This window comes from Manacus candei, unplaced genomic scaffold (genome assembly GCF_025592945.1).
Source record: "Manacus candei isolate 608988 ecotype Guabito, Panama unplaced genomic scaffold, ASM2559294v1 h1tg000065l, whole genome shotgun sequence".
In the NCBI taxonomy this organism is placed as follows: domain Eukaryota; kingdom Metazoa; phylum Chordata; class Aves; order Passeriformes; family Pipridae; genus Manacus; species Manacus candei.
The window spans coordinates 584,759-598,076 of NW_026138113.1; the positions used below are offsets into that span (position 1 = coordinate 584,759).

The 13,318-nt window shown below is 49.8% G+C and overlaps 1 protein-coding gene across 1 annotated transcript in view; it reads right to left on the bottom strand.

Annotated features, from left to right (window-relative positions):
• Positions 1-13,318, bottom strand: part of SLC7A5 (solute carrier family 7 member 5) — a 37,198-nt gene that overhangs the window by 9,929 nt on the left and 13,951 nt on the right. The window contains exons 3-6 of the mRNA XM_051805731.1: positions 4,057-4,162; positions 3,336-3,380; positions 1,749-1,872; positions 387-490 (exon numbers count right to left, since the gene is read on the bottom strand). Coding sequence (XP_051661691.1) covers positions 387-490; positions 1,749-1,872; positions 3,336-3,380; positions 4,057-4,162 — 379 coding nt within the window. The remainder of the gene's footprint in view (positions 1-386; positions 491-1,748; positions 1,873-3,335; positions 3,381-4,056; positions 4,163-13,318) is intronic.

The following is a 13,318-nucleotide window of genomic DNA, read 5'->3' on the forward strand; positions in this document are numbered from 1 at the left end:
TGTGTCAGAGCCAGAACTATCTCAGTCCCTGTCCTGACCCGTCCTTTCTCTCCTTCCTGGAGGGATTCTCGGCCCTGAAGTTTCACAACTTTCTGCTTTCCATTAAAGCCACTTTCTCATCATTACTGAGCCTGTGTCTGTTTCTGTTTTGTTGACTTCAACAGCACTTTGCCTGAGGAACAGAAGATTAAGACCACTGGAAGGTTTCCTTTAATCTGGGTATGGTTTTAAAGGCTGACTTTTTTTCCCCCTGCATTCCCCACATGGTCTCCAGACCCTTCAGACTTTGTGTCTGCCCACAGCCACTCTCTGGGGGACAACTCCAAAAGAAGAGGAACTAAGCACAGCTTGTAAACAAAACCCACAGGATTGAGCAACAAACCTACCGGGAAGAAGTGAAGAGAGATCCATTGACCGACCCAAAGCACGACAGGCCAACAAAGACAGGGATGATCCAGGACATGACACCAAGGTGGTAGTTCCCAAAATCCTAAATGGGGGACAACAAGAGACATTTCATACCCAGAATGTGCAAAAGAACTCACAGCTGCCTGCAAAGGCTTAATCTTTGCAGAAATCTGAGCAAAGGACACGGCTTAGTGCTGAAGCTGTTACAGAGTTTTCCATATTGCCATTTGCTGCTCCTCTTTCCTGCAAAAGCATATTGTGGAACTGCTAAACTAAAGCAGCAGCCAGCCCTTCCCTCGGGGTCAGGACACACCATTTATCAGAACAGCCATCGGGAAGTTCAAGATCAAACGGAAACTGAGGAGCCTCAAACACGGAGCTGCTGCCAAGTGCTGAGTCAGGACCTGGGACACAGCCCTGGGGACATGGAGTGTCCTGGAGCTGCAGTTTTTTGTCACAGACTGACCCTGTGCTTCTCCACTGTGGTTTTACTCCAATTTATATTGATTTCCAGCCTTTGCTGTGATATTGATTTGCAGCCTTGCAAAGGCTCGTGGCTGCAGCAATGGACACAACTACAGCAACATCCCTGGAAGTGTCCAAGGCCAGGTTGGATGGGGCTTGGAGCAACCTGGTTTAGTGGAAGGTGTCCCTGCCCATGGCAGGGAGTTGGAACATGATGATCTTTCAGGCCCCTTCCAGCTCAAACCTTGTATTATTCAATGCAACACAGGCTGCACCTCCAAAACCTCGGCACCACATCACTGTAGGCTGGAGCAGGGGCTTGGTGCCAACCCAAAGGATGGAGCACTGTCACCTGAGTGGCCCAAACCAGCTCATCCTGGGCTGGGAGATTCCCTTTGAAGCCTTGAACAATCCTGGTCACGCTGTTTGCAAGGTCTGCTCCTTCCTGAAGCAACCAGGATTTCTGACCGCCGTGGCATTTTAATTAATAGAAGTATTATTTATCTCTCTCAATTAAAACAAGGAAGATACAGAGAGAAAACAATCTAGTTCAGTAATGACTGAATGACCTTTCCCCATGAATATTATGCTCTGGTAACTGATGAGAAGTCACAAGGCCAGCAGCCACCTTCCCTATTTGGGAACTAAGTGCAGCACTAACTGCTGCCCACCCTCGCTGTCTGCCATTAATCCCACTTGGTATCACACTGTTCTCCCCAGCTCCCATCACAGCTGCTCTTTATCTCCTGTTAAACATCAGTTTTTTTGTAAGCAGCCATAACCAGCCTGGAATAAAGCAGGAGATGTGAGCAGAGATTGCAAGTGTGATTTAACCTGCCCTGGAAAACAGTCCTGTCAGAGCAGCCCCATCTTACCACGGCCACGGCCTCGGACGTCAGCATCTCATTTGTGGACAGCGTGGTGAAATAGGCCAGGTTGGTCAGCACATAGACCAGAGTGACCACGGGCAGGGAGATGATGATGGCCAGGGGCAGGTTCCTAGGAAAAAACATACACTATCATGGAGAAGTTCAGAGGAGGGAGCTGCTGATCTCAGGGATGCCACCCTCCTGTGCTCGCTCAAGGTTTGCTTGAGCCCTTCTGCTCTTTGGCTCCTGAGCATGTCAGGTTTCCCAGCCACACTCTGCTCCCAGGGCAGAGGAGATGCCCATATGGGAATGAGCTGCCCAGGGAAGTGGTGGAATCCCTGGAGGTGTTCAAGAAACATGTGGGTGTGGCACTTGAGTTCATGGTTTAGTGGTGCTGCGTTGACAGTTGGACTTGGTGATCTTAAAGGTCTTTTCCAACCTTAACAACTCCACGATTCTCTGAACAGCCTGATGGAGAGTGAAGGATTATGGCAAGAGGGACTTTTTCCATGGAAAGGCTCTGGCTGCCTGAGCAGGAATCCAAGATCACTGCAATGGCAATTAATTAAAAACACCCAGTGGCACTGAGTGGATTCTCTCCTGGGCAAAAGAGATTCACTTGTGCTGCTGGGTTTCCTGTGGGAGATGGGAAGCTCAGGGACCCAGCGGGCAGTTTTTAGCCTCTAACTCTGTGCAGATGGATGGGCTGAGGAAACTCAAGGAAAATGAGTCCAGACACAGCCTGAGTGAGTCTGTAAACTGGCTGTGTTGGTACAAATTTGCCTTTCCAAACAGTTTAACTTCATTTGCAAATGGAAACTGAAAAAGAAAACCCTGCTTGGTGCCACGTCTAATTGGTCCAGCGGAGCTCAAAGCCACAGGAGGAGAGTCAAATCCCATGACTGCATTCAGCAGACATGCAAAGAATTGCAAAATACAACCCCCCTTTTTCTAACTGTTTCTGAAGAAAAGGGAGTATCAAATCCTTCCCAGCACGAACGAATCACCACCAGGGTCAGCCAGGAACGGGCTCTTTGCACAACTGACCCCGAGACTCGGATCCCAGTGGCTTGCAGGGACCATCCCATGAGCAAAAGGGATTTATCAGCATTGTCCTGCTTTGCTGTGGCCCATCCTGAGCTCGCCAGGCCCCCGAGTAACCCCAAAAGGCACGAGCAGCACAGGAAGCAGCTGTTGCTCAACAGGATGGGAAGAGCACGGGACAAACGCATGGATAGCAGCACAAACCCTCTACTGGGAGTTTATACAAGGCACTAATAAAGCCCTGAGTGCTTCTCCCTTGCCCATAACTCACAGAGGTGTCACGCCAAGGAAGCAGGGCTTTCCAGCAGCACTGATATTAGTGGGACAGGAGAGCAGCGTAAACAACAGCCCTTCTCCTACAGAGATTATAATTCTGCTTCTCTGATTCCAGGGAGGAAAAAGGCCATTAATTTATCTTGTTTTCTATTTCCCCAGATAAAGACCTTGGCTTCTAGGCTGATCAGCAACCCCTGTTACACACACGAGGAAGAGGCTTCCCCAAAATACAGGTCCTTCTCCCAGGGATGTCATCCCAGGACACACACCCACCTGTAGGGATTTATCATCTCTTCTGTCACAAAATTCAAGTAATTCCTGGAATTTAAAAAGAACAGGGGTTCATTCTGGTTAGTCCATGGAACATATAAAGCCCTGCAGTTTAACTCATCTGCACGGGGATTTCAGGAGGGGCACAGAGATGGCTGTGGGAACACTTGGGATGGCTGGTGCCTAATTCCAAGACCTACAGTACTAAACCTGCAAGGAGCAAGCCAGGGAGAGCTGAGAGCCTCTTCCAGTGCCTAAAGTGGCTCCAAGAGAACTGGAGAGGGACTTTGGACAAGGGCCTGGAGTGACAGGACAAGGTGGAATTGCTTCCCAGTGCCAGAGGGCAGGGTTAGATGGGATATTGGGAAGAAATCATTCCTTATGAGGTGATGAGGCCCTGGCACAGGTTGCCCAGAGAAGCTGTGGCTGCCCCATCCCTGGAAGTGTCCAAGGTCAGGCTGGATGGGGCTTGGAGCAAGCTGGGATAGTGGAACATATCCCTGCCCATGGCAGGGGGATGGAACAAGATGATCTTTAAGGTCCCAACCCAAACCATTCCATGATTCCATGATAAGGAGGCTGCAACTGGCCTGTTTTCACAGTAGATTGAGCAGCTCCTCGTGATTGCAGGTGCTCAAAGGAGCCCTCCAGGAGCTTCAGTTTGGTATTGAAATTGGTTTTGGGATTCAGTTCCCAAAGAAAAGAGAGAGAGGGAGCATCTTACCATCCTCCATAGGCAAAGAGGCCACTGTACAAAGCCAACACGATGTTCCCAACATCGACCTTCGTGCCCTCGAAGGAGTGCTCAGGAGTCAGGTTTGACACATCACCTGCAGGACACAGGAAAGGATCAAGGATGGGCTGTGAACCCCAAGGGCCTCTGGGGGGGTTGAAACAGAGAAACCTGGAGGGAAAAGCTGCTCTTAGGATTAATTATCTTAATTATCATTCTGATGCATTTCAGGTTATGCTGAGAGCACGTGCCCATCTTTCTGTTGGGCTGATTCCTCCAGTCTTACACTGCTTAATTCATCTGGATTGATAACGAGCCCCAAAATTATGTGCCTCAAGCAACTGGCCATGAGTGACTCCTCCAAACTTTCTCACACTGCAACGTGCCATCTCCGAGGTGATCTCCCAGATACCTTCTCCCTGGGAAGAAAACATTCTGGGGACCTTCCTGCTGGAAGATGCTTTGCAAACACAGATGTTGTCACGATGTCCTCTCAACTGAAGGCTGCTGGTGTTCGATAAAGCCCCAGGATTTCCTCCACTTCCACCAGCCACCCAATAAAGCAGAAACCCAGGATTTCCTCTGGTCCTACCAGCCACCTGACAAAGCAGAGGGCTGTGGCAATCCCTTTGATTGGGGGAAGTCACCTTCTTTAGGGCCCCACGATGAAAAGTTCCTGTTATGGATCTGCCTTTGAAAGGAACAGCCAGAAATAGACCCCTCGATTGTCCCTCTGGTCCCAACTGCCCCAGAGCAGCCCAGGGTTTATTTATTTTGCTTTCAAATGCTCTGCAGTTGTTTTGTTCCCTGCCTTTTGATGTGGGGCCTGGGTGTAGGGCCGGGATGGTAAAGCCACATTCCCAGACCTGCCACTCCCCTCGGTGCGGAGGGAAGAGAGAGCGTGGTGGGATCCAGGGGCACCTTTGCATCCAGGAGCCCTGTGGAAGCCCATGTGATTCCTCTTAGGGCATAGATCTTTACTAATCACCCCAGCAACTGCATCACATGGCCATCAGCAGGGCCTGGAGCTTAACCCTTCATGTCTCAGTACATGGAAACCCAGGATGTGCTGCTGGGAAAAGCAGAGGGATGCTCAAACATGAGGCATTTTCCCTCGGATCTTCCCCTCCCCTACGCCACCAAAAGCCACTGCTGCAGGGGCTGGGTGACAAACCTGGATGCACAGACCCTGTAACACCTCCCACTCATCTTTCCACTGCTGGGAAAGAGGGATTTTTCCTGACAGCACCATCGGTCTGTGGTGCATTTGTCACTCGTGGGACTGCTCCAAACCTGTGCCAGAGACATGGAGCTGCCCCGTGTGCATAAGAGAGCTCCCTCTTCTCTTTCCTTCTCTATCCCTGACCCTCCAGCTCCATTCCATCCTTTGCACCCCGGGCATTGCTCCCTTCACCTCCTTTCTCCCTCCTGCTAAATCCTAACCAGGCAAAAAGATATTCCCTATCACGGTGTGCAAAATGCTCTCTGCTCGCCCAGCTGCCCAGGAAACCAGCATCCCTCTGCCTTTTCCCTGGCAGAAGCTATGCCATTTGCAAGGGGATGCTGTGGGTATGAGCTGTAGGAGAGCCAGGACCACAGGAGCAGCTCATCCACCATCTGGGAATCCATCAGGAGTGGGAAACCCAGTGCAGGGATGTCCAGCAGGTGTGCAAGGCTCTGCTTGTCCAGATCCCAGTTCCAATTCCTGTTCTTCACTGCAGTCACTTTGTCCCTCACTCCCAGCATCTCCTTGCAGCAGGAAGGTCTGTTCTGCATCTACCTTGGGATGTGCTGGATGTATTTAATGCCCCTGGAGCCAGTGAACCTCCTGAGCAAAAGGCACCAATCCTTTTTAAAAACACATCCAAGTGTAACAGGAAAACCAGAAAATGCAGAGACTGATCTAATGCTGAGTTTAACCTTAATTCCTGGCTTACAGGTTCAGCCATAGAACCCTAATTTAGCACAAATGAACAAAGGGCTGAGCAGGAGGGGGGTGTAGGGTATCACATTCTGCTGAATCCCTTGGGCTCAGCTTTCCTGAGTTCATTTGCTGCCCTTCCTGAATAATTACCAGTCTAGTTCTTTCTAGGTCTTTTGTTATGGGAATAAGGTACACTTTTTGTTAACAGTGCCTGTAATTAGCTACTGGAACAGCACATGGATGGACTAGGAGAGCAGGAGGCTCTCCTGACATTTCAAACACCCCTCAGGATGTCTCTTCTCAAAGGTTTTCAGGCTCTGCATGTTCCCACCAGGATCAATGGATCATCACCTTCACCACAAGAGGAGGATGCTCCAATCCATGAGCAGCAGGGCACAAGAAACATCACAAGGATCACTCCATTTCTTGTCCACAGCTGGCCACCAGCTTCCCCTGAAATCCCCTTTGTGTCTGTCACAGGCAAAACCCCCTGAGGTTCCTTTTCCTGAGGCAGCTGCAGGTTTCACTTGGTGTCTACTCAGCCCTCACTCAAACCATGGTCCTGGTGCTGCCAAGACAGTGCTGAGCTGCTGCCCTGGCCCAGCTGGATGGGAGGGGAGCAGAGGGGAGCATTGGTGGTCCCTGCCCAAAACCACATTCCTGGACTGAGAATGTGCCACCCACTTGGCAACCACAGGCATCCTCAGCCTCTGGGTAAGGGAGGGTCCAAACCCACACTCTGTTCATTGAAGTGTCCAAGGCCAGGTTGGACAGGGCTTGGAGCAACCTGGGATAGTGGAAGGTGTCCTTGCCCATGGCAGGGGTGGAATGAGATGAGTTTTAAGGTCCCTCCCCACCTAAACCCATCTGGGACTCCAGCAAAGGCAGCAGGACCGTCTGGAGCAGTGCTAAAGCAGAAAAATGAGATCAAAGGCTGTAATTTCATTGCCTGAGGGTGGGTGAGGGTGATGGAGGGAGGGAAGGATGGGTGGGACATAACTAATTACTCACACACCTCTCCTTGCACCCAACCCATCCCTTTGAGGCATCAGAATGTCCCTGCCGGCAAAGGAGGAGCAAGTCAGCACAGGGGCAACCGGGAGAGGGGACAAGGAAGGAAGCAAGGAAGGAAGGAAGGAAGGGGCTTTTTGATCCTCCTCAGCGCTTGAGGAGCCAACACTTTGCTGCCCTCTCCCCATCTCACCCATGGAGAGTTGTAGCTCCCCAAAAACTCACAGTGAGTTACTAAATTTCACATTTCTGTGCCCTCACGGTAAAATGGATTCAGCAACATGTCAGGACATGACTGAACAACAGAGGAGTCGAGATCTATCTCGAGTTGTGCCAGAGCAGCTTTAGGTTGGGTATTAGGAAAAAATTCTTCACCAAAAGGGTTGTCCAGCCCTGGCACAGCTGCCCAGGGCAGTGGTGGGGTCTCCATCCCTGGAGGGATTTAAAAGCTGTATGAATGTGGCACTTGGGGACAGGGGTTAGTGGTGGGGGATGGTTGGACTCGATGGCCTTAGAGGTCTTTTCCAGTATAAATGATTCTGTGATTCTTCCTGCTCCAAGGGGCCAGGCTTTTATCCTCCAGGGTCCACAGGATGCTCTTTTGTGTTTTTCATGCTTTATCACCTCCTGGTTGCATGAGAGGAGCCTGGGCTGCTTAACAAACAGCAGTCCATGGAGTCCAACCCCTGCAATGAGCAGCGACATCTTCAATCAGATCAGGGGGCTCAAAGCCCCATCCAACCTGACCTTGAGTGTTTTCAGGGATGGGATATCCACCACCTGTCTGGGCAAGCTGTGCCAGTGTCTCACCACCCTCATCAAAAGAAAATTCTTCCTTTTATACAATCTAAACCTGTTCTCTTGCAGTTTAAAACCTATTGCAACAGGCACTGCCAAAGAATCACAGAATCATTTAGGTTGGAAAAAACCTCCAAGATCATTGAGTCCAACCTTAGATCAAACACCACCCTGTCAACTAGACAAGGGTGTACCGGAGGGAGGAGGGACTGTGCTGGACCATCCACAAATGGCCTACAAAACCTCCCAGACACTCAGCATCCTTCAAGCCTCGATGTGCAATTCCAGCCTCCAGGCTTCTGGAGGCTTCAACTGCAGACTTCGGATCAAATCAAGGGTTACAAATCTGCAGGTGAGGCTGCCAAGCACGGCCTCAGCTCCCCCAGGGGAGCCCAAGGTCTGTAAGAGAGCACATCCCTGGCACCCCCAGCTCCCCGTACCCCCCCATCCCACGCTGCCGTCGCCGCTCTCCAGGCAATTCCCTGCCCGTGCCCGGCACCCTGGAGAGCTGGAACCTGGTTTGAACTGGCTGTTCAATCGCACTCTGCTCTACAATTAACCAAATTAAGGTAACAAGCTCTGACATAAACCCCATTTGCTGATCTTGCCAGCTGCCAAGACTGTGGTAATTGCGCCGGGTCAGCCGGGGCCTTGCTGCGCGAGGGACTGTTTTGGGTCGAGGAGCTGCATGTTCAGACCCTTTCTTTAAAAATGTTCATTTGCTCCCCAGTCATGCCCGTTCTGGTTTTAATGGCACAGCAATCTACTCTTGCAGAAAGCATTTCATGATAATTAAGGATTTTTAACTTGCCCAAACAGCGAGGAGAGGGAACGCGGCCATGGAGAGAGCTCAGCACGAGGAGGGGGGAGAAACCCAGCCAGGGAGAAACGTGGTGTATGTACCAAAAACCCCAGAGGAGATCATCCACTCAGCTGTTCAGCCATTTCCTGAGAAAAGCAGTGAGAATTCAGTGGACTGAGTCAGAAAAACAAGAGAGAGGCAGGGGCCAGGGTTAGGAGCATCCTTGAAGGCTCGGAGCTCCCGGGAAACACAGCTCGGTACCCACAGGAGCTGTTTGCTCCTCTCTGCAGCCAGCTCAGCATCAGGCAGTTCTGAACAGCAGCCTTTAAACTGGGGTCCTGGAGCAGAGGTGTTTATGGTCAGGAAGACATGGCCATGACCTTGCAGAGCAGGGAGGGCATCCGAGGAGAAGCCAGAGCATCCCACTCCTCACCAACAGCTGTGGACAGGCCACGACCCTTCCCCCCTTTTCAGCTATTTCCTTCTGTTTTGTGCAAAGTGCCTCTGCTCCCAGGCCAGGCCTTTCCCACCTCCTCTGCATCCTGCTGATACACCAGAAACCTTTTACCCTCCTCCTCCTAAGCAAACACCTCCCAGTTTTCACAATCTGTGCTGGCAGAATGTTTGCTGATGGGAAATAAGGTAGCAGTCCCAGAAGCCCTGGAGTGATGCCTCCCCAGGAGCCAGTGAGTCCAAAGGCACTGCAGAGATCCTGGATGGACAAACAGGGTCTCTTTGACCCTTGACAAAGCACGGAAAGGCATTTCCTCCTTGTCTATCCCCATCCAGGCAGAGGAACAGCAAGGTGCAAATCCTGAACAAACCACCCAGTGGGTTTCCATCCACTTACATGAGTTTGTTTTCCCTTTTCATATCTGCACAACAGGTTCAATCCACATCCATAAAAACCCGTGATTGAGACTGACAAACAGGAATGAGCCACTGGAGAGGCTAAAGGAGCCAACCAGCTCATGCAGGAGAGCCAAGAACATTTGGGGAGGGCAGATCCTCCAGCACCACAGGCACCACTAATTTCAGCCCAGCAGTCGAAGGCTGTGGGGAAAGGATGAATTTAAAGTGCAAGGAAAAGTCCATGTGGACACACAGACATGGAGACAACAACTGCACTGATACACCTTTGGCATGACCCAGAGACTCAGGAGAGGCAGAGAGAGGAGATCGGACAGAGCTGCAAAGCAAATACCAAAGTATTAACTGCTCTCCATTAAATGTGGCTGCATTGCTGGGATAGCTGCACTTGGAAAAATGAGAAGCCAACAGATCCTCCCATGTCAGCTGCCCCAAAACCCACTCAGGGGCAAGCAGGGTCCCCTATGACACATCCCAGATGCCATCTGAGCTCCACCTTGATCCAGTTTTGCACCCGGCATTTCATCCAGGATACCCAGAATGAACACCCTACAGTCCACAATTCCTTGGCTAAAGCAGCTTTTGGGATGTCAAAGGCACAGTCCCAGTTAAGGCAGCACTGAGCCTCCATCTGCAAAGTCAAACAAACAACAGCTCACACGTCCTTAAAGCTCAATATTAAACAAACAGCTCACAGGGTCCTTAAAGCTTGATATTAAACAAACAACAGCTCAACAAACAACAGCTCACACCATCCTCAAAGCTCCATATTAAACAAACAACAGCTCACATCACTCTTAAAGGCCAAGCTTTCAGCTCAGTGATCAAAACAATCATCACAGGTCACTGACCTACTGTTTCTGTATTTTGGGCTGTTGGTTTTTTTTTAGTTTGGTTGCTTGTTTAGTTTGTTGGGTTTTTTGTTGTTATTAAATGCATTTATTTATTCTTGGACAGGCCACTTCACACTTGTACAATGCAAAAGCCCAAACAGGCTGAACTCTACCCCTGAATCTGTAATTGCCAAAAATTTTTCTGGGCAGAGAAGGCAAGAAAAGAATTGTCTGAGCGGAACCAAAGTGCTGCTCCCCTCAAGGAGCACCTGGGCTGGGCACTGCCATCCACCTCTGGCTGGAAGAGAAATCCAGGATCAGAGAGTGAGAGGCCCATAAAATATAATTGCTGTATCAGCCCTCCAGCGTTTGACGCCTGATTCATCTCCAACATACGGTTGATGTGATTTAGAGGGGCAGGATCCTGGCAGCTTTCCCAGCTTCCCTGTCTGTGGCACAGTATTCCACTTTCCATGTGCCCCGGGAATGAGAGAGTGAGTAAGAGAGGTGCAGCAAAGCTCCCTTCAAAGCTCCCTGCTGGAAAATCCCGTCCTGGTGGCATTTTGGAATGCCCAAGAACAAGAAGCAGTACAGGCAGCTGCAGGGCATGTTTTCCTGCAATCCTTGGTGCCTCAGGCCCAGTGTGCAGGGACACACTCAGAGGCTTCAGGGATGTTCTGTATCTACTGGATGTGGCTCCTGACTCCCATGAGCTGCCTGGGTGAACACCCACCTGCTCTGCCTTTGGGCTCCAAACTCCTCTCACAGCTCTGCCACCAGTTGGTCCTCATATCCCAGGTTGTGTCCAGGAGCCAGTCCCTTGGGAGAGCTGGTTCCTCCAGGCACAGACAAAGGCACTGCTGCACCTGCCCTCAGCGAGCGGGGAGCAGGGCACGACTGATCATGGAATCGTGGCCTGGTTTGGGTTGGAAGGGACCTCAAAGTTCATCTGGTTCCAACCCCTGCCATGGGCAGGGACACCTTCCACTATCCCAGGTTGCTCCAAGCCCCGTTCAACCTGGCCTTGGCAGGGGGGGGAACAAGATGGGTTTTAAGGTCCCTTCCAATGCAAACCATTCTGGGATTTTATGAAAAAAACCCACCAAATTAAACCCAAACCTCCCTGCCCAGTCTGAGCTCTCCATGGCAAAGGTTTGGAGTTAAATTTGCCTACTTTGTCCTTGATTTACCCCTTGCTCTGCTGGTCTCTGAGCAGCCCAAGGAAGGGAGTCGAGAGAGGAAAATGCTGCTGTCACCAAAGAGGAGCTCGAGGCACCACAGATGAGGAATTTCAGCTCAGAAATTGGGCAAGAAGAATGAAAAGGGACAATAAATAAAGGCACATTAAATCCAATAAAAATAATTCAATAAAATAAGTGTTAAATTCTATTTCCCTAAGTCCCAAATGCCCAATCCTGGGTTTTCAAGCAGAACTGCTGGTGAAGCATCACAGCCAGGGTTGCAGCAGCAGCCAGGAGCTGCCCCACACTGCTCCAGCTGCCTGAGGGCACATAAAACACTCCAGATACCCTGGGGCATCAGAACAGAAATGAATAGGTCTGAAATATGTCTGTGTTTTGGGGTTTTTAGAATTTTTTGACATCAAAACCTTTCCTGAACTCCCTCCCATGTAAAAAGCATGAGTGTGTCCTTACAGATCAGCCCAATTTTTTTACCATGTCACATCTAGGTTAGTTTTTAAGGGAAGGTTTTAAGGTGCAGGGTGATCAGGTATGAGAAGGACATAACCACAGACCTCCTGTGTTACATCCAGTGCAGAAAACATCCCTCAAACCTGCTGTCAAACCACCTCCAGGTCAAGAATATGGCCAAAAAATGCCCAGGGGGGCTGGACAGAAGGCAGATTGAGAGCTGGTAAAATAATAGAACCAAGATAAGCCTCATTTTTATAGTACTGGAGTGAAAAAATCCTGATCCTGTCTATGTTATAAGTTATCTATATTATTTAAGTGCTGCAAACTGGTAGTTTAACACACCAAGTGCAGGGCACTGAAATTTTAAAACACATCTCCAGCCCCAAGAAGGTTTTTAAAAGTGTAACTTTCGTATTAATAAAATAATTTCATCCCAACTGGGGCAGTTACGCTGAGACAACTTTCAAGCAGTTGAAAGACTGAGCAGGAAACCAATTTCCACCCTCCTTTTGAAGTGGTATGAAAGGAGTGATGGAAAACAGCTGCCCAGGGGAGATCACAAGGAAATGCTCTTTTCTGTGTGGCAATATTGCCTCAGAGTTCTTTGTCTTGAGATGTTACTGCTCCTCTGAAAATCAGGAAGGAGAAAATGAGAAAAAGCCAAAAGCTGAATTGTGGGAGAGAAAATTTCTGTGAAATCAAAGAACTTTCCACATTTGAGCCAAAAATGTGGTCTTGCTCCTCTTGTCTGTTTATGGATTCTGTAAAACACAAACCAGCAATGGGACAGGAACCAGTAAAACCAGTTAATCCTCAGGGGAACACACAACCCCATCTCCCCTGGAACAGCAGCCCCAGACAAACCAGCTGGGTGAGGACTTCACTGGGATGGATTTACCCAGCTGGGGGTGGGGAGAGTCCTCTTTGTCCAAAAAAAACATTGGAATGGGAACAGCAGGACACAAGGCCACATGGAGGAGCAGTAAAGGCAGGGAAATGTGGTTCTGTACAGGACAAAGATGGACAACAGTGCAGCGTTTTTGCAACTGAAAATGGGAATTTTCATGCTTTCCTTGAAGAAATAAAGAAGAAAAAAGACAATCTCATGATGTATCCCTGCTAAAAGCACTGGGTCACCTGGCATTATTGAAAGGAATATGGACCAAGGTGCAAAATGCAGGTGGAAGCTGAGGAAGGGCACAGGAAAGGAGCTTGTACATTCTTAAGGACTTAGCAGAGAGCTTGAACTTCCCTAAGGAGATTAATAAAATCCATGTGAGACCCCAGGCAGAATCCCAGTTGTAAAACAGGAACAAGGTGTAAACCAGCAGCCTCTGTAGATCCCAAGGATCCCACTCTG